The sequence below is a fragment of the Acanthochromis polyacanthus genome, chromosome 11 (genome assembly GCF_021347895.1).
Source record: "Acanthochromis polyacanthus isolate Apoly-LR-REF ecotype Palm Island chromosome 11, KAUST_Apoly_ChrSc, whole genome shotgun sequence".
NCBI lineage: Eukaryota > Metazoa > Chordata > Actinopteri > Pomacentridae > Acanthochromis > Acanthochromis polyacanthus.
This window is the reverse complement of record NC_067123.1, coordinates 40,317,879-40,341,776: the sequence shown is the minus strand read 5'-3', so window position 1 is coordinate 40,341,776 and position 23,898 is coordinate 40,317,879. Positions and strand designations below refer to the sequence as shown.

General features: G+C 39.3%; 1 protein-coding gene across 1 annotated transcript in view; it reads left to right on the top strand.

The window, feature by feature from the left end:
- Positions 1-21,052, top strand: part of dbpa (D site albumin promoter binding protein a) — a 43,374-nt gene extending 22,322 nt beyond the window's left edge. The window contains exons 4-5 of the mRNA XM_022193876.2: positions 13,969-14,222; positions 16,714-21,052. Of these exons, the coding sequence (XP_022049568.1) occupies positions 13,969-14,222; positions 16,714-16,929 (470 nt within the window). The 3' untranslated portion in view covers positions 16,930-21,052. The remainder of the gene's footprint in view (positions 1-13,968; positions 14,223-16,713) is intronic.
- Positions 21,053-23,898: the final 2,846 nt, after the last annotated feature.

The window sequence follows — 23,898 nt, the reverse complement described above, 5'->3', positions numbered from 1 at the left end:
ATTCTAGAGGTTTCAAAGTTGTTCTGTTGGTTTGTGACCAGGATGAAATACAACGTATGAAATGTGTCATAATCGAAGCGTAAAAAAAATGGGTTTTGCACCTTCAAAAGTCAAAACTTTTCGAGTAAAATCAAACTTTAAAGACTGTCTGATCTAAAAAATCTGCTGTTTTACAGTGTTTACATGTCAGTATGGTGCTTTTATATGTTTTAGGACACATCTGGACTGAAATAAGCTCCACGGCTGAGCATTTCCACCTTAAAACTGCAGTGTACCGATGACAAAAACACAGATTCACACTTCCTGAGTTTCATATGTCACAAACCTGAGCAGCCAATCCTGTCAGCCTGCAGGGTTTTGCTACCCTAGCCGCGCTAGACAACCCACGGCAACGAATTTAATTCTCTGCCAGGGTGGGTCTAGTTACCCTCCATAAGGCTCGAGGCTGGATTCTCCTAAAACTGGCCGGACCAATCACCATGAAGTGTAGAGTCAGAAGGCGGGCGTAACTAAGTGACGACAGAGGCGTGACGATTCTGACAGAAACAACCGGCGCACAATAAACAGTTATCTTTGGACTCGGCTTTGGCCACAGCCCTTAAAGATTTGAAGCTAAAATTCAACTTGAAAGATAAACAAAGGACGGCACTGAAGTGTTTCATTGAGAAGAAAGACGTATTTGGACTTATGCCGACGGGATATGGCAAATCCTTAATATACCAGTTGGCTCCGCTGGTTGGGAAGCTAATGGGACATAGCCACAATCCGCCGGCGCTCTAGGAACTACGTCAGCCTATTCGTTGCGCTGATTGGTTGTATACCTACCCAATTGCTGCAGAGGGATTTGAAAGACAACCTTTTAGCCCGCCTCCCTCCCTGTCGAGCTTCCCTAGACCCTTGTGCCTTCAGAACATGGGTCTAGCGCGGCTAGGCTAGAATTTTGCAGCTTTCTGTTGCATTTTTCTTCTTCAGATTGTGTTTCTGGTTCCAACGTGCATGGCTGTAGTTTGACAGTGTTAGAGCTGCAGGTGAGCTGGTGTGCTCAAGGTGCAGAACAGGTGGAAAAAGAGGCAGAAACTTACATTGCAGCTGTTTTTAATGCAGGAGAAGTCTGTTTTCATGGAAAGGAAACCTGTAAATATGCAACTTTGACACAGAGATGAGTTTTTAGGGATTTAACAGTCGACTGGAGACAGATTTCAGCGTCTCTTTGGTGCTTAAACTTGTTGTTTATGTTGGGATCATTGAGTTTATGGATGGAATGAGTGTAGCTGTGATTGTTTTACCACTTCCAGGGTTATTTACAGTCATTTTGAAGGCCTGGCTACGGCGCTGCTCACGGCTGCGTTTACAGTACAGATCCTTTTTGTGTCGACGGCTCACATTACTGTTGGTTACCGATCCCACTGAGGTCATAAACTCCCTCCGCTCTTACTTTTAACGAGCCATGAAGTTTTGACACTGAGTGATGGATGTTCTGACAGAGATCACGTGCACGCTGCTCAGATCTGATGTGGAAAAAACATCTGATCTGGTCTGTTAACATGCCTGAGACACAACGCCGAGGTTCAGATCAGATGGTGGCTTTGAAAGACAGAGTTTGTTTTAAAAAAATCACCAAAGTTTCACCATTTATCAGTTAGAAACTAGAAAATCTGAATCATTGGAATGTCAACTTTCCAACAGTCCTTAAGCTACCCATTCCAAGAGAAACGTCTCCAAATCTAAGCTTAGAATTTGTTTATTAGTGTGTCTCTTTTTAAACATAGCCAAAGAATAGACTATTTACTGAAGCCAGATTTGGTATATAAAAAAAAACACAACAAATTGTGTGCTTTCTGATGTAATTGTGAAGCTGTGATTGACTCAGCTGTGATGAACAGTCACATGAGAAAAATTCCCTAATTTCTCAACTGAACTGCAGGCAGTGTTTAAACATCGCAGAGAGGAGACAAGAATAGAAAAAAAATAAACTGTAAGCAGTAAAATATACACAATATGTCAATATTTTCCAGTTTTGGTAACAATCAGACATGTTGATTTTAGATTTTTGTTATTTTCCAGAAGAAACAAATCAAAGAAATTCAACTTTTGTTTTTTATCTTTATGACAAAAGTGTCAAACTCATTTTAGTTCAGGTTCCACATTCAGCCCATTCTGATCTGAAGTGTGCCAGACCAACAAAATCACAGCAAATGAACCCATAAAACTCCAAACTTTTCCTTTGTTTTCGTGCAAAAAAGCATGTTCTTCAAATGTTCATATTTAGTGAACAAAATATTATGAACAACAATTGGACAAGAGAAGATAAAAAAGACAAAGTATTACAAAAATAAGGCAAACAAAACGACAAAAAATGAGTCAAACGACATGAACAGGCAAAAAAATAGGTAAAAAGTTACACAACGCCAAAAAAGATCAAATGACAAAAACAAGACAAAAATTACACAAATGACAAACAAGTGAGACAAGAAACACAAAAACGATACAACAATGAATGAAGTGAAACACAGAATGAGAAAAAAAACCTGAGTGAGACAAAAAGAAAATGAAAAACCACAAAAACATGAGACAAACGTCGAAAGTCAGACAAAAAAAAGACAAAAATGAAACAAAATGTTTCAAAAATGAGACACAAAGCGACAAAAGAACAATCTAGTATTTTACTTTCTGATCCAAACAACGTGTCATGGTCTAGAAATGATTTTAAATTTATAGTTTTACTAATTTACAATCTGCAGTTAATGTCTTCTCTGTAATTTTTACACTTTGAGGGATTGGACCCTCTGGAGGACCACTTTTGCACCACGGGCCTCATGTTGGACAGCCCTGGTTTATGATATTCTAACTACACAGACAGTGTTTTTATTTTAGTCCTCTCTGCTTCTAGTCCGGGTGTTTCTGCTTCTGTAGAGATGAAGAACCTTATGTTGGAAAAATGAGCCCACAGTGAGTAAAAATGTGACAGGAATGAAAACTAGCGGCTGTCTTTAACATTTTACTGGTTCGGAGTCTTTTAATTCTGTTTTTGCTTGTTAAAGAGGATGAAATGTATGATATTTTAGCTCCTACAGCATTTTTCCAGCTTGGTCGGCGGTGTTCCCTTTCTCCGTTGTCCGGCTGCATGGAGCACACTGGAGCCACGTCTGAAAGAGTTTTAAATACATCAGGGAGGAAAACAGCTCTGCCTCTAGGAGATGCAAGCAGGTTTCTTTAGACTGCTTTCTATGCTGCCGTATTCTGTGTAACGTTAGCAGAGAGCGGCGTCGGTGTGCATCTGCTTTAAAAGGAATCTCTGGAGCGGAAAACCTGCCTTCATCTCCAGCAGGAACAGAAGACAGATGCTGGTTTCAGAACTGCAGGGTTTCAGGAGAACCTGCAGAATCTGGAGCCGTGTGGAGGATCTTTGTACACGTCCAGTCATGTTACGTGTTCAGAGGCCCCGCCAGAGTGTCATAATCTGATCTGACCACTGGGAGAGGAGGAGGGGGAGGAGGGGGGTGAGGAGGAGGAGGGAGAGGTCACTGCTATCTACTGCGGTGACATAACTCCTTGTCAGTGTGTTGACATTAGGAACAGGACTCCCGGGGTGTGTCACCTGGACTCAATTGTTTCTGGTGTGTGTGTGTGTGTGTGTTGTGGTATTTTTGCACACTCATGTGAACGTGCACGTGCCTGACGGTGTTTGTTTGTGAATGCAGCAGCGAGTCGAAGCCTGCCGGCTGTGTAGCTGCATGTGTGTGTTCAGAGACAAAAACCAGGCGGGAAAGATTCTGTAAACCCAGAAGAAGATTAAATCAGATGAAAAACATGAAAATTTGGACAGCTTCGAGTTGTTTCCCCTGTTTTTATAGGATTGGAATTAAATGTTTGTTATTGTTTATTAACTAAAGGTCGTTAGAGATTATTTTAAATCACGTAAACAAACTACAAGAAGACATGTAATACATCAGTACAGCACATTAAATCAGATTTACAAATTTACACAATAAAATCTAGCTGAAATAAAATTTAATTTTAATAAAATTTAAATTTAATTTTACATTATCATTATTTAATAATGGTAATATTAATTATTAATAATATCAAATTATAATAAAAGTATATATTCAAAATATAAAAAAACTATTATTATTAAAAGTAATGCCACAATTAAGTAGTTAAGAGTTTATATGAAATAAAAATAAACCAGAAAATTTTAATTTGAATATTAAACAGTAATTTTACATTCTTATTATTTTTGTGTTTATTATTATTATTTAATAAAGATAATTCAATAGTTTAATAATAGTTATATTGATTATTACTAATTATAAAATAATAGAACTATATATTAAAAAATATTTAAAAGCCAACAATTTTTACAAAAAGTAGTGCCACAATTAAGTAGTTAACTTTGTCATTAAAATAAAAATAAATCATGAGAAATATTCTGTAAACCAAAAAGAAAAACATTCTTTTAAATGTAATGAAAAGATGATTTTTGTTTAACTAAAGAGTCATTTCAAAAATATTTTATGTCACATAAACAAAATATTTGCTGTCAAGTTTGATAATAAAACCCTTAAAACTTTCACATTTGAGGAGCTAAAACCAGTAAATATTTGATATTTTTACGTAAAAAATGACAAATAATCCACTATTAAAGCAGTTGCTGCTTAATTTTCTGTTGAAGTGACGTGTATAAAAGAAACGAAGCAAAATTACTGAAGTTAATTTGGGTAAATGTGAGGATTTTATGTGAAATAGTTTTAGGTGAACAAAATGTTTTTTCTTATCATCACCTTGGGGCTGTAGTGGACGTTTTTCACTGTAATCCAACCAATTAATCAGCTGTTTAATCAGCCATGAAGTGAACTGCAGAGATGTCTATACATTTAATGACGTGTTTAAGTCAGACAGGCAGAAGTTAAAGTTGGCAGAAGGAGTGTTTACGTTCCAGGGAGGGGAGCTTTCTTTACGTAACACACTTCCTACATCGCATTCCACGTCTGTATCGTGTTTCCAGCTGAATAAGAAAACAGCTGCTGGCAGAGCTCATGTTCATCCACGCTGTCCACGACAAATGCACCGAGCAGCAGCCGTGTTCTCAAAAAACTGACCACATACTGACAGTAATACTCAACTACTGCTGGACTACTGAGTACTGAGTGGACCGACTCAGTCAAACCACAGCGTGACAGCCCATAAATAACCACAACTCCTCATGGTTCCTTTGTTTTAGTGCAAAAATGTTCATATTTGAGGAATTATATTTTTACTAAACATCATGAACAACCTGACATTTCTTAATAAAAACAACAAGAAAACATTCAGCTTCAGTTTAACTTCCAAATCACAGAGTGTCGACAAAGTAACACAACATTTAGTCACCTGGAGCTGAACCATGGAGGATTTTATGTGATGATCAGACAACAAAGACACAAAACAACCAAACAAGGCAAAATTTTACAAAAACAAGAAACAAAATGAGACGAACGACACCAACAAAACAAAAAGAGACAAAAAAGTCACAAAGCGGCAAAGAAATAGACAAACGACAAAAAGCACAAAACGACAAAAACATTCAACAAACAAAAGTCAGACAAAAAATAGAGAAAAAACAACACAAACAGGAGAAAATATTACAAAAAATGAGACAAAACGACAAAAGTGAGAAACAAAATGACAAAAAATGGACAACACAAGCGAGGCAGAAAACACAAAATGACAAAAGCAGTGCTTAAAACAAAAGCGAAACACAAAAAAGACAGAAAACAACACAAAATATTACAAAAACAAGACACAAAATGAGACAAACGACACAAAAGAGACAAAAAATTTGACAAAAAAGGCGGAAAGAGATAGACCAACGACACAAACAAGACAAAAAATTATAAAAGCGAGAAAAAAACACAAAAATAGACTAACAACAGAAATGAGACAGAAAACACAAAATGACAAAAACACGAGACAAACCACAAAAGTCAGACAACAAAAGACAAAATATTTTAAAAATGAGAGACACAATGACAAAAAAATGAGACAAAATTAGAGAAATGACACAAACAGGAAAAAAACAACAGAAAACAAACAGAAACGAGACAAAAAAACACAAAACGACGAAAACGATACACAAAACAATGAATAAAGTGAAACACAAAATGACAAAAGCGAGAAAAAAAACGACAAAAAATGAGACAAACAAAACAAAAAAGAGACCTTTATTTTAGTGTAATATTTCTACTCGGCTACATTGACACTTCTACCAAAGGATCAGAATAAACAGACTGAAATCGTCACCTGGAGTCAAACCTGGGGTCACAAAAATATTTAATTTGCTGTCTTTTTGGATGAAAACTGTGAAAACAATGTCAGACATCCCAGTTAAAGCAGAAAAACATGCAGAGGACGCCATAGATCTGAAGCTAAAGGAGCTGGTAATCACAGTTTAACTGCAGAGAAGCACTTAAATGTAATGAGAACTCAGTGAGGATGGAAAACTGCTGAAAACCTACACAAACCTGCTCAATTGCAGTGATTGCTCTCCGTGTTAATTGTCACCTCCATCCTTGTATAATTAGCATAATTGCTGCCCTCCTGGTAATTGCATTGTTTCCCTTTATTACATAACAACCTGCTGCAGCCAGAAAAGGCCGTAAAGGGAGAAAACTTTTGCTTTGGGAGGGCAGGAGAGGGTGCTGGCGCTGCTGGAGAGTTAAGGTGAACTTCTGGAGGCTTTTGTGCTGCCATAATATATTTAGTTTCACCTTTACTTCAGTTTCCGACAGTTCCCAAAATGCCTCAATCGCGACCCCACGAGAGCGGCCGCCAGTTTGTTGCATTCAGGTTTATGTGTAGGTGGAACAAGTGAAAGTATAGTTAGATCAAACAAGAGATTAGTCAAGAGGAAGAGTTGCTCACCTGACTCTCAAACCTCGACCTTTTCTCTATTTTCCACCGCTGTGGGCGTCTCTGCCCACGACGGCAGATTTCTGCCGGTGTGATTTGTGAACATCGGAGCGAAACGGCAGCTCAGGAGTGAAGGAATCCAAACCCTGACATTTCCTTGTGATTTTTATAGATCATTGAGTCATGTTCTGCTATCTGATTGACTGTGAAAAGGCTTTAAAAAAAACTTTCCAAAAAGAAGAAAGAAAGGCTGGAAATGTTCTCAAAGTTACGATAAATCTCCCGAATTCATCAGTATGCCTCCGAACGCTCCATCCGAGGATCAACGCTTCACGTCCTGAGGCGATCGCTGTGATGGAGATTTTAGAAGATACAGCGGCTGTTTTAAAATGAAGGATTTCTCCACTTGACGAGAACATGAATAAGAAACGAGGCCTCTAATGCTTAACCTTCAGCAAACGAGACCTTCAAAGACCTTGAAAAGTCTTAAAAAGTTGACGGAGTAACTTCGATGGGAGAAACGTTGAATTCAGGGGAACGTTTTGGGCCCAATTTAAATCAGATATCAGCAGATTTGTTGTGTATGATTTCAGCTTTCCAGTTGGATGAAGACTGAGGCAGAAAGAGCCATAATCTGAGCTAAATTAATGATAGCAGTGAGGGAATCCGGCTGCTTCCTGCTCTCAGACAGGAAATGAAGCCTCGCTTGGCGGCTGTTCACCCGGCAGCAGCAGGAACCGTGTTCTTGGATCGGTTTCAACTTTTTGCCCAAAATGGTTGTTATTAGGACGCAGCTTTGGGCCGACTTATCCAGGATCAGCGCCGTCCAGCTGCCAGAGAGGCAGATCAAGCCAACAGAGGTTCAAACAGATGGACCACAGGACGCATGTCGATGGAAAAATAGATGGGAAAGACCCTGTACAGACGTGTACAGCACATATAGGGAGACGGATGATGAAGGGCGACGACTAATGACTGAAATCCATAATTGCAGTCACATATCAAGACTGTTTGTCAAATAAATGTAACCAAAATTGTGAAAAATGCTCATCAATACACTTCAAGCACTTCTTCAAATTCTACAAATGTCTGTTAAAAATCTAAAGACGCTCAGTTTACATTGGTAAAAGACAGAAAAGCACCAAATCTTGACGTGGTATTTTTCTACTGAAAGGCAGCAAAGCACAAAGTGACGTTTTAAAATCATACGATGAAGCTAAAATCAGATTTTTTTGCTTTCAATACGAATTGAGTGATTATTATTTGTATCCGCTCATCATTTTCCTTGATAACAGACACTATATTTATTGTAAATTAGCTGTAGCACATGGTCTCTCTTTGTGTTTAGTACCGTAGCAACCAAGCAGAGATCATTGTAGGGGTTTAGCTAGTCAAGGGGCACCATGACAGAGTCTTCTGTGGTGCTTAGTGACTCCCAGACAGTTTTTATACTTGATATCAAGCTGGAATCAACTATAATAGCAAAAACGAGACACAAAATGTCAAAAACAAGACACAAAAAGCCAAAATAAGATACAAAATGAAACAAAATGAGACGCAAAATGACAAAAACGAGACGCAAAAAGACAAAAACGAGACACAAATTGACAAAAACAAGACACAAAAAGACAAAAACAAGATACAAAATCATAAAGTGAAATGCAAAACAAGTGAGACACAAAATGACAAAAATTAGACACAAATTGACAAAAATGAGACACAAAACAAGCAAAACAAGACAAAATGTCAAAAACAAGATACAAAATGATAAAACGAGGCGCAAAATTACAAAAACGAGACACAAAACAAGCAAAACGAGACACAAAATGGAGGGGAGCTAAACAAACATGTTCACTGACATTAGGTAAATCTGAAACTGAACAATAAACATTGAAACCTCAACAAACTCATCCAGGTCCTGGTGATCGTATCAGCACTCTGGTTTTTCATGACTTCTGCATTATTTACGTCTGCAAACCGATCAGTCGGACACCATTCCGTGCACGTTTAGGTTGCACCGGTTGCTCCGTTGCTTCATTTATTCAGCAGAAAGCGGTGGCCTTTAAACACTGGTGCCACCAGAAAACACCGAGAAGCTGAAACCGAAGCCTCTCTGAAGAGAAGTGGAATTCCAGTCAGGTTTTGCCAAAATGTCAAACCGGGCAGGATGACAGATGATGCCAAAACTCCTTCCAGTAAACACGGAGCTGTGGCTCCATGTGAGTTTTGTTTACAAGCCTCTGGATGATTGAACTGTACAACCAAATATACAAAGAAGTCAGCGTTTCCACTGAGGCTTGGAGCAAACAGGCTGTGGAGGATAATAAGAGGAGAAAAAGAGCATTGTGATGTCACACTGTACGTTATGTAATTATAGAAAAAAACAGTCAGATATACCTTCTATTGGAAGAAACGGCCACAAAATGCAGGATATGTTCTTACTTGGTCACGATTCTTGTTTGGCACGACAAAATTTTGCAAAAGTGTAGGCGAGCGTCCGTTTCCTTTGCTTTGGAGGCTTTTTAAAAAAATATCAGATCTCAATCGCTGACAAGGAGTGAAATGATTGGATGTAAGAAGCTTTACCGTGTGGGTTCAGCAGGAGTTTAAACCTGAGAAAACCAACATTCACACAGTTTGTCCATCCACAGCCTCCTGCAGCGAGCAGACCAGTGTTTTCAGCTGGACTTCTAGGGAACACGGGGCTGCAGCGTCCCAACCTCAGCCTCATTCCTCAGAGCGTCGTGCAGGATTTTTTTGTGGTTTTGTGGTCGAGGCGTGAATAAGATGAGTGACGGCTCACGTCAGCGTCAGCCGTGCTGCTCTGGCTGACATTTGCAGGTTCAAAAAACGCTTCCCATGCACAAAAGGCGCTGATGGCCGACGGCGTTTTCTGGGATTTGACAAAAGGATAAATCAGGGGTGTCCAACATGAGGCCCGTGGTCCAAAGTGGTCCTCCAGAGGGTCCAATCCGGCCCTCAAAGTGTAAAAACTACAGAGAAGACATTAACTGCAGATTGTAAATTAGTAAAACTATAAATTTAAAATCATTTCTAGACCATGACAAGTTGTTTGGATCAGAAAGTAAAATACTAGATTGATCTTTTCTCATTTTGTGTCTCATTTTTGTAATATCTTGTGTAGTTTTTATTGTTTTTCCGTCTGATTTATCATTTGTCTCGTGTTTTTGTCATTTTGTGTTTTTTATCTCGATTGTGTTTTCCATTTTTTTGTTGGTTTGAAAATGTTTTTGTCTCATTTTTGTCTTGTTTTGTCATTCCATGTCTCATTTTTGTCGTATTTGTCTTCTTTTTGTTCCTTTTGTCTTTTTTGTAGTTTTGTCCAAAAATAATTATTCTTTCATCATTTTGTGTTTCAGTTTTGGAATATTTTGTCTCATGTTTTTGTCGTTTTGTGTTTCCTTTTTGTCTACTTTTTTCTCTTGGTTTCTCACTTTTTGTCTCGTTTTTGTAAAATTTCGTCTTTTTTGTAGTTTTAAACATAAATCATTGTTCTTTTGTCATTTCGTGTCTCATCTTTGTAATATTTTGTCCTGTTTTTGTTGTTTTTGGCTGAATGTGGCCCCTGAACTAAAATGAGTTTGACACCCCGGGGTAAATCTTTTTTTTTTTTTACATCAAATGAGGATATCTAATAAATGCAGAATTTTTAGACTCTGTCATTAATAATACGGATTTAGGATGCATTTATTAACAACCTATTACAGTTGCCTCTAATCTCTGCTGTTTAAAAGTACCTTCTGAGTTGATTTTTCCTGTTTAGCTCGCTGCCGTATCTGAAATCTTTCCACTACTGTTTTGGTTGATATCGGTCACCAGCTTCCCAGTTATTTATAATCTGTGGCACGGAGCCTGGAGCTCCAAAAAGCATCTTACAAACGCTGCCACGGTACGGGTCTGACTGGTACCGGATGATTGCTCAACTCACATTTTTACACTTCTGTTCCAAGGAAAAAAAACCTGTTTTTCAAGTATCAATAATTGGAGAGAAACGTCCCGATGAGCAGCCGGTGCAGAGATCTGGCTCAAAATAGACTCTTTTGTTCTGTAGCTGCAGGGTGAAAGCTTCATAACTGCCACATGATTTACTATCAGGACAAAGGAATCACGACTGATTCCTGCTATTTTGATGCTTAATTTGCATTATTTCACCGTTAAACACTGGTTTTAACAGCATTAACACAGCGCTGACTCCGTCTGTTGGCTGGAAATCGGCTGTTTTTCTGAATAGAGGCCAGATTTCTGTAAATGTTTTCACCGTTTTCCACGTAGGATTATTCTGAATCCAGCAAAGTGAATTTATACCATGGAGCAGCACGAAGGGTTAAACTAAAAGCCTGATCTTCCTGCTTGTTGTAAATCTACCGTGATGTGAACCCGCTGCCCCGCCGAGCGTTTCTGGCTCCGTACTGACACCTGGTGGTGAATTAAAGCGACTGCAGGATGGAGATGATGTCAGTTTGTGCAGATTTGAAGCCAAACGTGGATAAAAAAGACCCAGTTAAGACGTGATAGGTGGCTTTATAGAGCGTAGACCTGCTGCATTCCCCCACATCCACGTCTGGAGCTAAATGTGAACATATTGTCCTCTTTATGGTCCGCTCATCGTGGTGTTCTCTGGATGAAGCAGGATGTGACCTGAAGCCTCTGGAGGAGTTCACTGAAGATGACCTGTGTGGACTTTAAACACCACAAACAACAACAACAACAACAACAACATGTGGAGCTGTTTATTTATGTGACCGAATCAAATCGATGCGACTCTGAGCTTTACATGCTCTAAAATCATAAAATGAAAAGAATAACGGTTAATTAATCAATCAATTAAGCAATCAATTAGTGTCGTTCACATTAAAAAGCAACAACTGGATTCATTTAGTTTGACCAGAGTGAGAAAAAAAATATTTTTAAAAATCCACCCAAAAATTGAGTTTTGCTTTTTTCAATTTATGTATTAATTTTTATTTATTTTATTTTCATGGCAGGTTAGAATGTTTAAAACGACCACAACAATCACCTAACCACCCTTCCATTTTATTTTTTTTTCTGAAAATAATAAAAACAACAATAATAATTGTGATGATGATGATTATTATTGTTATTTTAGTCCTAATGTCATTTAGATAAAAGTGTATTTTCAAATTTAAAAGACTATTGTGCAAAAATAATATGAATTAAAATAAAAATCTACAAATGGATGAGAAAAAATCTATAATATCTCTAAAATCTATACAGAAAAAAGTGAAATAAAAAGGATAAATTTACATAATAGTTTATGAGTTTATTTATTTTATTTTTCATAGCAGGTTGAAATGTTTCCTCCTATTTTATTCTCTTTTTTTTTGGTTATTTTAGTCCTAATGTCATTTTAGGACTGTTGTACTTAAAAGCCTTCATATTAATAAGAAAAAGTCTCTAAATATTGCAAAAAGTTGAAATAAAAATGATAAATATGCACAATATTTTATTAATTTATTCTATGTTTTTTATAGCAGGTTAAATATTTCTTCCTATTTTATTTATTTTTGGGTCATTTTAGACAATGTCAATTGGATGTTTATTTTCATTTTTTAAAGACTGTTGTGCAACAAATACTATGAATTCTGATAAAAATCTCCAAATGAATGAGAAAAACAATCCAGTAAAATGACAACAAATTTGAAGTAAAAATGATAAATTTACACACATTTAATGAGTGGATTCTGCTCAGACGTAGAGGTGAGCTGTGCTTTTTTTTCAGAATATAAAAAATTAAAAAAATGAAGAAAAATTTCTCTCAAATCTTCAGATTAATATAAAAATGAGATCTATATCTGTAAATGTTGCTGAGTTTGACCTAAAGCAGTGAATATTTTACATCCTTCACTGTGGAAGCTGCTTCTGGACGGTAAAAACGTTGGAAACACGAATTCTTTAAAACATATTCACTCACTAAAGCAGCAATGTGGAGCAAAAACTGTGTACAAAGAAAACTGAGTGTAGTTGAAGACCTTACGTAGTTTGCAGAACATTATACTGTAGAATGATGTTTTAACATGCAGAGCTGAGGATTGTTTCTCTGACATGTGACCGTCCTCCTCGCTGAGGGCAGATGGGCTCTAATCTGCAGATAAAACTCAAACTGGATGACGACGATTGGACGCTGAAGCAGTTATTAAGCTGCTGATTCTCAGTTTATTGCGTCTGAACGGAACGTCGCACAGATTACTCTTCACCACAAAAACAATTAACCAGCTCCCTTTTCTCTCTCCGTCTCCTCCTTTCTCTTCTTGGCTTTAATTCGTGTAATTTGCTGTGAATGTGATGGAAACAGATGGAATCACAGAAATGAAACGTGCCATAATGGCAGCTTTAATAACATCTAACTGATGATGATAAGAACCTTTTTATGTCATACTGACACGAAAACTCTGATGTTCTGCTTCTTCTGGTTTGATCAGAAACGTATGTGATTCATTGCAGCTCAGACATCAACAGTTAGAAAGAGGAAAACACAGAAACAGCCTGTAAATTAAGCCACAAGTTGTTCTAGAAGCTCTCAGGTTCTAGTAAGAAAATCAACTTTTGCACGATGAGATGGAGTTTAGAACTACAACGCAAGCCAGTGGGACTGAATTATTGATAATTTGATCTAAAAATGCCTCTGAAGTTTGGATTTATGGATGGAAATCAAGTTTCCTCCTCAGCTTTTGATGCACTCAGTTGTTGCTTGAGTAATACAGCAAAAGTAGATCCATCCAAATATCCGTTTGTACAAAAAACCCTCCAAAATAAAACAAAAAGAATAAGTGAAAATGCCAGAAATGTACTTTATTTATTTCTCTTAATGAACCACTTTCTACGTGACAGTTATGGAAGGAACGTTAGACACATTAATTTTCACTTTAGTCACGTGATTTTTGTTATATTTTGTCAGAATTTGCATCAAGTTTGAATGTAAACTTCATTATTTCTGAACAAATGAAGCAGTCTGAGTTCCATCCTCAGACATCTGGCTGCAGAGACATTTTATTTTGAAATATCTGAACATCCTGTCCTCCCTCTTCGTCCCTCCAGGCGGTCAGGCGGTGCCTCAGGATCCGTCACCGTCCTCCACCTGTCCTCCAGGACCTCCAGGACCTCCGGCCGGCGCCAACGGCAGCAGTGACATCATGGTGAACTTCGACCCCGACCCGGCGGACCTGGCGCTGTCCAGCGTGCCGGGTCAGGAGGCCTTCGACCCGCGACGACACCGCTTCTCCGAGGACGAACTCAAACCGCAGCCGATGATCAAGAAGGCCCGCAAGATGCTGGTCCCCAACGAGCAGAAGGTACTCCATCTCCCACAGTCCTGTTCTGTCTCTGACCTTCACCCTGCTTCTCTGCACAAACGAGATGTTTTAAAGCTTTTATTTGTGATTTCACAGTCATTAAAAAGTACAGATTATTCTCCTGACAGAATTAAATACATAGAATCAGTTTTTAAAGTGTCAAAAATGATGTAAAAGTTAAATATCTGCAGCATGTAAAGGCAGAACAGGAAAGTTTATATTTTTTTAAATCTTTTTTGACTACCTTACCATCATAATATTGAGTTTAACAAATTTAAACGCCTAATAACTAATAATGCGTGCCCAGAAAACTGTGGCGCCTGTTTTTATGTGTGTTTTGTTTTCTGATTTTGAGCGTTTAAGTAAATATAAAGTTCCGGCAATAAGACATGAGGATATCAGAACATCCTGGAATCTGTCACTGCTCTGAAAAAGAAACTAAAAAATGCTGCTAACTGCAGGTTAACCCTCCTGTTGTCTTCATTTACAGGCACTAAAAAACATTGTGTCCTTGTCTGAAAAAAAACAACCAAGGTTCATTCACTTCATCAGTTTTGACCCGCCGGACGACACGAGGGTTAAAGTAGTGCTTTACCAATCTAAGTTCACATTTAAACTCCACATTTCTGCCTTTTTGCTCACAGCACTGCAGAGGCATGTCATGTGTAGCAGCTACGAACTGAGCATGTGCGAGAAACAATCATTTAACACCTAAACCTGCTAAAAATGTAGTCCTAAAGTGCACAAAAACTGACTTCCAGCTGCACAGATCTTCCTTTGCGTCCTGTTTAAACTCCATCATAGCGAAGGCTGCCGTTCTCTGACAGCTCCGGGTGCAGATGTGGAAAAAAACCTGACACCCGGTGGTGCTGATCCACCCGATGAGACCTAAAATATTTCAGCAGAAGCTGTGATCAACGGCTCATGCTTTCATAGTTCAGCTGCAGCGGCGGAGGCGTTTGTGATTTATAGAGATGACGCTGCTCACCTCGCAGCCGCCGTCGGTTTATAAATCATCTGTACGCAGGTTTGGAAAAAACTATCTGGTCAAAGTCAAGGATGAAGTTCAGAAGTGCTCCTTAGAAATCAGCTTTTAGCTCTCTGTTTAGCATCAGAGACGGAAGAATCTGAAGAGACGGAGAATCTGACTCCAAATGAGAGACGGAAATACTCTGAGATCACAACCTGAATGTGAATAATAAAGTGTGGCTGCAGAACGCCGAACAAAGATCCTGAAAAAGAAACTTAAAGCCCAAACAGATCCTTCAGACTGAGATCTCAACAAGCTTCTGACCTCCAGTTTGACTTCTCGGGTCCAAAAGTTTAAGACACGGTTGTTTCAGAATATCCTCCTCATGAGACTTTTATCCGCCAGCTTTCATTCCCGGGAAAACAAAGCGAGGCTGCAGGGCGTCTCTGATCTGTTTGGACTAAACAGAACTGCTTTCAGAAAGGTTTATTACACGGTTCCACGAGTTAGCGGTGTTATTTTACATCTCATCCTGATTCACTTTATCAGCCTTACAAGACAAGTAATATCCAGTTTAATGCCTTTTAACTCATAAAGTCTGTCCAGAAAACTTTGGTGTCTGTTTTTATGTGTATTTATGCGTCTGTTTTTGAGCTTTTAATCACATAGTTCCAGCAGTAAGACATGAGGATATCAGAACACCTTGTAATCTTCATCTGCTCTCAAAAAGAAGCTGAAAATGCAGCTAGCTGTAGCTTAAAGTAGTACTTTGCCCTGATAAATTCACATTTAATCTCCACATTTATGCCTTTATGTTCAGAGCACTGCAGATGCACGTCATGTGTAGCAGCAGCTAACTGAGCACATGCAAATAACGCTGTGGTCATGCCATATTTTGCAGAAATGAACAGAAATCTAAGCTGAAATAGTGCAAGATTTGAGACATTTCTAACAGCTGCTCTGTTTTTTTGTGCTTAAAAGCTCCTCAGCTGTCAGTAAACCTTTGAAAATGGTTGCCAGACATCTAAATAACACCTCATTGATTTAGTTTTTTATTGTGATCTCTTATTTGCTCCTAATAAACATCAAAAAAATCACTAATTTAGGCAACAATTATGGCTAAAAGATTAGCATGTGAAGCTAACTGAAGATTTTTATGTCATATTGCCATATTTTGACACTAAAACTGAATAATCTGTACTTTTTTGATGCACTGCACTTATGTTTAAAGCGTTTTCATGCTTTTCGGACACCAGCTGGTCTATTATAAGTCAGTATTTGAGTTCAGGAGGTTTCTGTAGTTGTGATTATTGAGCTGTTGCCACCTTTCCTCCTCCTCTTCCTCCTCCCGTCCATCTTCCTTTCCTTCCATCTTCTCTCTCTCATCATGTGACTGACCCTTCTCATCCCGCTCTCTCTTCCTTCTTTTTTTTTTGTTTTTGTCTGTTTCGTGTTCTCTCCTCTCCCCGACCTTTCCTCCCCATAACACACCCCAACATACCAAACCGCCGCCACCGACAGGACGAGAAATACTGGAGCCGGCGCGTGAAGAACAACGAGGCGGCCAAGCGCTCACGGGACGCCCGGCGGCTGAAGGAGAACCAGATCTCGGTGCGCGCCGCCTTCCTGGAGAGGGAGAACGCCGCGCTGCGCCAGGAGGTGGCCGACATGAGGAAAGAGCTGGGCCGCTGCAGGAACATCATCAACAAGTACGAGAACCGGCACGGAGACTTGTGAGGAGGACGAGGAAGGATGATGATGATGAAGATGATGATGGAGGGGCGGGAGGGGAAGAGGAGGCGAGAGAGAGAAGGGTACAAGGCAACCCAACAACAGCAGCACTTTAGTTGAAGTGGCGAGGGGAGGGGAAGGCCGGCGTAGATCTGCAGTAAGCGCCGCGCGACACCGGGCGCAAAAAACTACAAAGTGTGTTTCAGTGGCGCTCGCTGTGCTTCAGGATGTCACGACGGGAAAGCCCAGCGGCGCCGTTTTGTCTCTTTTTTTGGTCGTTTTTCCCCAGTTTGACTCTCTTTGTACATGCTGCTTGGCTGAAAATCCACACCAGACGTACTGTATCACCACCTCGGCAGCTTCCAGCCACCCTCGGCGCTGTGCTTTGCGCCCGGTGTCGCGAGGCGTTTTTTGCAGGTAGTGCGTCGCCGGCCGCTGCCCTGGCCAGTTCAAACAGGGTGTTGAATTCACAATATGCCAGTGAAATCTCACTTTTTAAGCTCAAGGCATGGACACAAAAGCCAGGGGAGGTCAGACGTGTGATTTTTTTCTATAAATAGGACAAATAAAACAGAAAACATGTATATTTTTGAACTGGGCAGGAAGGCAGAGACTAGTCCAGCATTAAGGAGGAAGAGGAAGAGGCGCGGGGGTTTTCGTCCATTAAAGAGATTTTGACATAGGAATTATTGTATATTTTTCTATTAGCAGAGGTATTCAGGAGGAGGATTTTGGAGATAATCTTTTGTATATTTATATATGGGGCGGGGAGGGGCTGTTAGCTGGACAGTCACGGGGCCACATAAAGCGCTTTTCCTCCCAGCTGTTTATCGCTAAAATGACAAATGATCTATTTTCATCTTTACAGAGCTGGTTGGTGGGAGGCCGAGGTGTTTCAGAGAATGTATCACGGTTGAATCAGGTATTTCACACGGTGCGAGACAAGGCGAGGTATCTTAGTAACGATTGTTTTGGGGCGACGCGGCAAGGCGACGGGAGGAAAAACAACAAATCTGTATAGTTTTAACGAACTTCTCTGTGTCCGTTTGTTTTCCTCGTGAGCTCGTTGAAGCACTTGAGTTATTCTCTTCTATTTGATTCCGTGTCTCGATTTGAAATAATAATCGCAGGGCTTTCGATTTCTGTTGTTTTTTTTTTTCTGGAAAGGCGAAGGAGTAATTAGCCATCAGAACAGCTGGATGTGAGCAGACGTGTGGGAGGATTTCGCTGGCAGGTTTAGGTCGGTGAATGTGTCTTGCTCACGTGTGCACACACACAAACTTTTTGACACGATTATCGCGGTCTTTTTCTCACTTCTGTTCGCTCCTCGGAAGTGCAAAAATCTTCTTTTTTTTGTTGTTTTGGACGGAACAGTGACTGAAACCTTTCGGCATGCACGCAGACACACAAAGACAACACAAACACACACAGACACGCACAGCCCTCACCCGGTTTGAACCCTTATCGTCGTCGTTGATGTTGTTATGGACTTCTATGGTGCTGATCTGATCCGATCCTCACACACGTTTAGACAAAAAGCCACATATGCAAACACACAAAAACAACACTTCCGCCATGTCAGACACACAGTACTGAACTGCCTATACCCTTTCTTTGTCTTTAATTCCTTCTTTTGAGTTTATCTTTTCTTTCTTTTGTTGCATATTGTATTGATAAATCGTATATAGATTTACACACACACACAAAAAAAAACACGTGTCTATACCTCTCCTTCAAACTTTACCCAATGAGAAAGAGAAATGCACCCTACTGCTACTGTACCATACAACTGTACTATTGAATATTAAACTATTCTCTCACTTGATATATATGTGTATATGATATATGCTTGAAATATGTGATTATAGTTGTAATATACATGATTGAATATATTACAGAAAAACCCATTGGAATCATTTTGTCGGTTTTTTCTCAGGTGTTTTTGTCTGAGGTATATTAAATACGCATATTAAAGAAAAAAAAGAGAAAAACACACAAAAAAAGGATCCGATCACAGAGTTTTGTGGTTTGGTTTATTTGTTGGTTTTATTTTGAAAGGGGGGGGAGGTTATTATTATTATTCTGTTTTGTTTTTCCTGTTGGATTTTATTGCTCCGGTTTGTTCCGAACTCACCAGCATGGGACTGAAAACTTTTCCCACCGACCAACCGACCATCCACTAAGCCCCGCCCCTTCCCTAGTTACTGTTGCTAAGCGTGTCAAGCTTCGGATTCACGTCACTTTCGTACAGAGTGAAATAACGACCAAATGAAGGAATAATTACAACTTTTCTGATTTAAAACAGCTTCTGAAGTCATCTTTCCGTTTTTGAGAAAGTTTGCTTTCTTTTGCTTGTTTGATGGTTTTTTTTGTGTTATTTCTTTAACGTTTTTTAGGCTCTTTCTTCAGCTAACGTAGCCAACATGGCGGACTTCTTCACAGTTAGCAGAAACGACCTAATTCACATTTTCTTTGAAGTTTTGTGACATTTCAAAAGTTCCCATCAAATTTTAATTAAATGGAAACACGGCTAATAATTGAATCAATAGCAAGTGAAATAGTCATGTTGAGCTAACGTCAACTTTGTGACGATGCGATCGAGGCGTCCACCAATGGGAGCGAAGGATACCACAAAACTATGCACCATTTCAATCTATTATTAAATCTGAAGCTGCTTTTAGTCACAGTCTGAGCTGTGACTGAAGTCCATTGGATATATGCTGCATGCACTTTTATTAAAAATAAAAAACTCATATTTTTATGTTCATTATGATTATGTCTTTACAAATTCCATAATTATTTATTACAGAAACTTATTATTCACTTATTATTAAAAATTGACTGGATATCAAAAAATATTGACTACGATGCAAAAAGTACCGCAATTATTCGTTGACCCGTCCAGAATGACTTGAAAATGATCAATAATTAGGGAAAATGAGTAAAAATGAATCCAGAATGACATTAAATTTGTCCCAAATGACTTGAAAATTATCCCAAAGACACAAAAATGATCAAAAACAATGAGAAAAGATTCAAACTGACATAAAATTTGTTGAAACTGAAATGAAAATTGTCCAAAATGACTTGAAAATTATCCCAAAGACACAAAAATGATCCAAAGTGATGTATTAAATATAACACCATTATAAGAGAGAAATTCCTCCATTGCATTTGCTGCTGCGAATGCAAACTATAAAAACTACACACTCCTTCAGTCCATTATTAAATCCAAAGCTTGACATGCGCTGCTTGAAGTGACAGTCTGAGCTGTGATTGGTCGGTCGGGGTTTAACGGACGGTACTTCATGTTTTTCTTTACAGATGAAACTAAAACCTGGTTCTTGTTTTGCCTCACAGCCACACATGAAGTTTTCTGATTGTTCTTTCTGTTCAATGTCTTCTCAGTCGACTTTCTTAAGGTGGAATCTGTGATTTTATGATCACCTAAACTCCTTTTGATTCCCGCTACCGGCCTTCACTCAATTTCCCATGAGCCCGTTGGCGGCCGGCACCATCCACAGACACTGAACCCAGCCCCAGGTGCATCATGGGAGTTGTAGTCGATCCTTGGTTCTGTTTTTTTTCCCCCCTCCTTTCTCCTCGTCTTCTTTTTGGGATTCTGTTAAAACCTGAGACACAAACTTTTGAATTCAAATCCCTGGAAGGAAAAGTCTCAGAGCTTCTCACGTGAGTTTTTTCTTTTGATATCTGGGATATTTGGGGATTTCTTCACAGAAGTTTCAGAAACTTTTTGACAGTGCTATTTTTCTATGTACCTGTGTTGTTTGAACGTGTTCCGACGTTTCTTTTTTCTGGCCGACTCTTCTCGCTGGTGGCAGTGACAGTTTGCTGCTGTACGGTAAAAACGGCATTGCGGGTAAAAATGACGACAATAACAATGATGATAACAGTAATAATAATGTACACAGCCTTGTTATTTCTTCTTCAACTTTGTGGATTCTCAGCTAACTTCTCCTTGTTGTGACTGACTGTTATGAACTACGAGTCCCATGAGCGCAACACTACCCCGACTTCTCACCAGTATTGTGTGCTGTCCACGGGGACGATGGCATCTGTGGTCTTTTTTCCCTACAAACACCAATAAAGGCTAATCCTTATTCACCGACCGCTTCTCCGGTGTCTTGCTGTGTGATCTGAAAGTGTGTTTCCAACCAGAGAGCAACAACGACCACGTTTATTGTCGAATATAGCGCACAAAGTGTCGCTAACTGCTGCCTGCTGGACACAAAACGCTACAAGTTAGACCCAAAACTCACTTTTACCAATGTGTTTTTAGAAAATTAAAGAATGATCCTGCACTGTGAAAGCAAATCCATTCATAATTTTTTTTTTTAAATGGTGCAAATCTGGTGCCAGAAAAAAACAAACACATTCTGAACATGAACAACATAAAAAACTGTAAAATAATGACAATGTTTAGATTTTTAAGGTATTTAAATATAATTAAACTGTCATTTCTTTGTAAAACAACAAATTACATTTGAAAAAATACTGAATTTAATTTTTATTTAAAGCCAAATTTAAAATGTGAATTACTGTTTTTTGTTTGTTTTTTTGAACATAATTTATTTTAATTTACAAAACCTTTAAATGTAGGCAAATATCTGTGGATATGCACAGATTTAAATACAGTAAAATAATGTTTCATTTCATTGTAAAATGTTGTAAAAGAACAACACTATTATTCTGAACATTTTTCACAGTTTTGTCCATTTTTTACAGTGTGTAGAAAACAGCATGAATTGAATATAAAAATGTGTAAAAATACAATTTGGGGTTCTTTTCTTGTGAAATATCCAAGCATAATTTATTTTATTTTTCTTGTGTTTTTTTATCTCTATTGTGAAGCTCAGAGCTTCATTCTTTTCTAAACCTGTTAAAAATCCTGTTTCATTTAGTTTCAGTCCCCACATACATCATCCTGCTGCAGGAGATATTTACTAAAACTACAACCTCTACTAAAAATAGTCTAACAAATCCACCTGGATTGTTTTTCGTTGCTATTGTTACATGAGAAATTGTTTGCAAATGTTTGTAAATCCCATCTTCAGCAGGAATCAGTGGGCAGCAACGTCAAAAAGCATCACAAGCAAGACTTCCACGTATGTTTTTTTGGTCTTTTCAAGGGATTTAGTCACCTTAGAATAAAACAGCAGAGTTTCTCCTGCAGCTGAATACGACCATCAGTCCTCTATTTTAGCCCGACTCTCCAAACTCTCTCTGCTCAGCGTAGAAACATCGAGATTAGTGAGATTTATTGAGAACAGTGTAGAATAACAGCAGCCATCCTGGTTCGTCGACAATAGAGGTGGGCGGATCGATTCAAGTATTGATAATATCGATACCAGCATTGGTATAGAATGATACCAGTGCAATGACATCGATGTTTTAATGTCAGTGAAAAGATCATACTTATTCTAGCAAAAGTAACTCTATGCAACAAAATGAATGCATATTAAAAGAAGACTTCCTATTTCAGTGACAGAAGTGCTGCACAATTATCGACCAAACTGTCAAAAATTAACCCTGTTTGAGAAGGTTTTCCCTCATATTGGGATTTCATCAGCAAATATTCTTCCTCATCTGACCCACAGAAAACCTACCCAGGAATTAGTCTGATTCTTTGACCCTGTGAGCGTTTATAACCTCGGCCTCATTCCAGATCTGGACCAGATGCAGAACCTAACCTTAGTTCTAAACCTACAGACTACTGAAAATGTTAGTCTGGAGTATCGGTATCGATATCGGCGATACTGGCCATGTATTTACCTGGTATCCAGCCGATACTAAACCTTGCAGTATTGTACACCGCTAATCGGCAAATCTGGATTTTTGGACTCCAAACAGCTGAGAGGATGGTGAAGAAAAATGCAGATCATCACCATATTACACGTGTTCTTCTGCTGTCTGTAACGCAATTTCTTCTGTGTAGTGTTCACCTGCAGGACACAAGCAGCAGCACATTTACAGTGACATGTGATTCCTGTACTCCAGTGTGTTATTTCCGTTCCATCTTTCTGCCTGCATGTATGAAACTCTGAATAATAAAATCGATCTTTCTCACAGAAAGTGCAGCAGCAGACCGTTGGGAGGCACTCGGACCCTTCTGACAGCTCCTCACTTCACACACCACATCTTCAGAGTGTGTCTGTTTCCTCGTGTCCACGTGCACTCACTCTAAGTGCAGCAATGTGTGCATTTTTCATCCCGACACGTGTGTCTGCATGGATGTTTCCATGACGACTGCTATGAGTTGTGGGAGTCCTACACACAGGGCAGCGATGAAGCCCCTCCATATGGGTTATGTAACACACGCACACACCGGCCCCGTGTGTGTGTGTGTGTGTGTGTGTGTGTGTGCGTGCGTGCGTGTGTGTGTGTGTGTGGGAGTGGATGGCCTCCACCACCTGTATATGGTGGGTTGTTTCAGCTGTTCCGTGATGTTCACGTCACCAGCTCCCCCTTCGTCACTCAGCAGACCATCTGCACAAGCTGGTGCTGATACTGGGAGCCAAAGCGTGCACGTCCTGTGCCGCCGAGCCGAGCCGAGCCGAGCCATGCCAGGGCCCCGTAACCCTGCTGCTGAATGTATTTACAGGCGTCCCAGAGAGTAGAGATCTGGAGTCCTTGATCATGGGATAATTGTTCAGACGCAGCAGTACGACCCTCCTTTACACTCTGCTGGCATCCCATGAGTGTCTTCGGTTGCCATGGCGACCATCAACACATGTATGCGTGTGTCTCTGCAGCGTTCCGGCTCCACTTCTAAGAAACACTTCCCCTCCTCTGTTTCCAGTCAGCAGAGTAAAACACCACCACTGAGGTTCTGCTACAGGAAGCTGCAGCGCCTCCTGGTGGCGGCTACCGAAACTAGAAAACTTCACTTTCTGCTGTCTGATGAAATAAGATGAAATTTTTAACTGTGATGTGTGGAATAGATTTGAGCTGTGG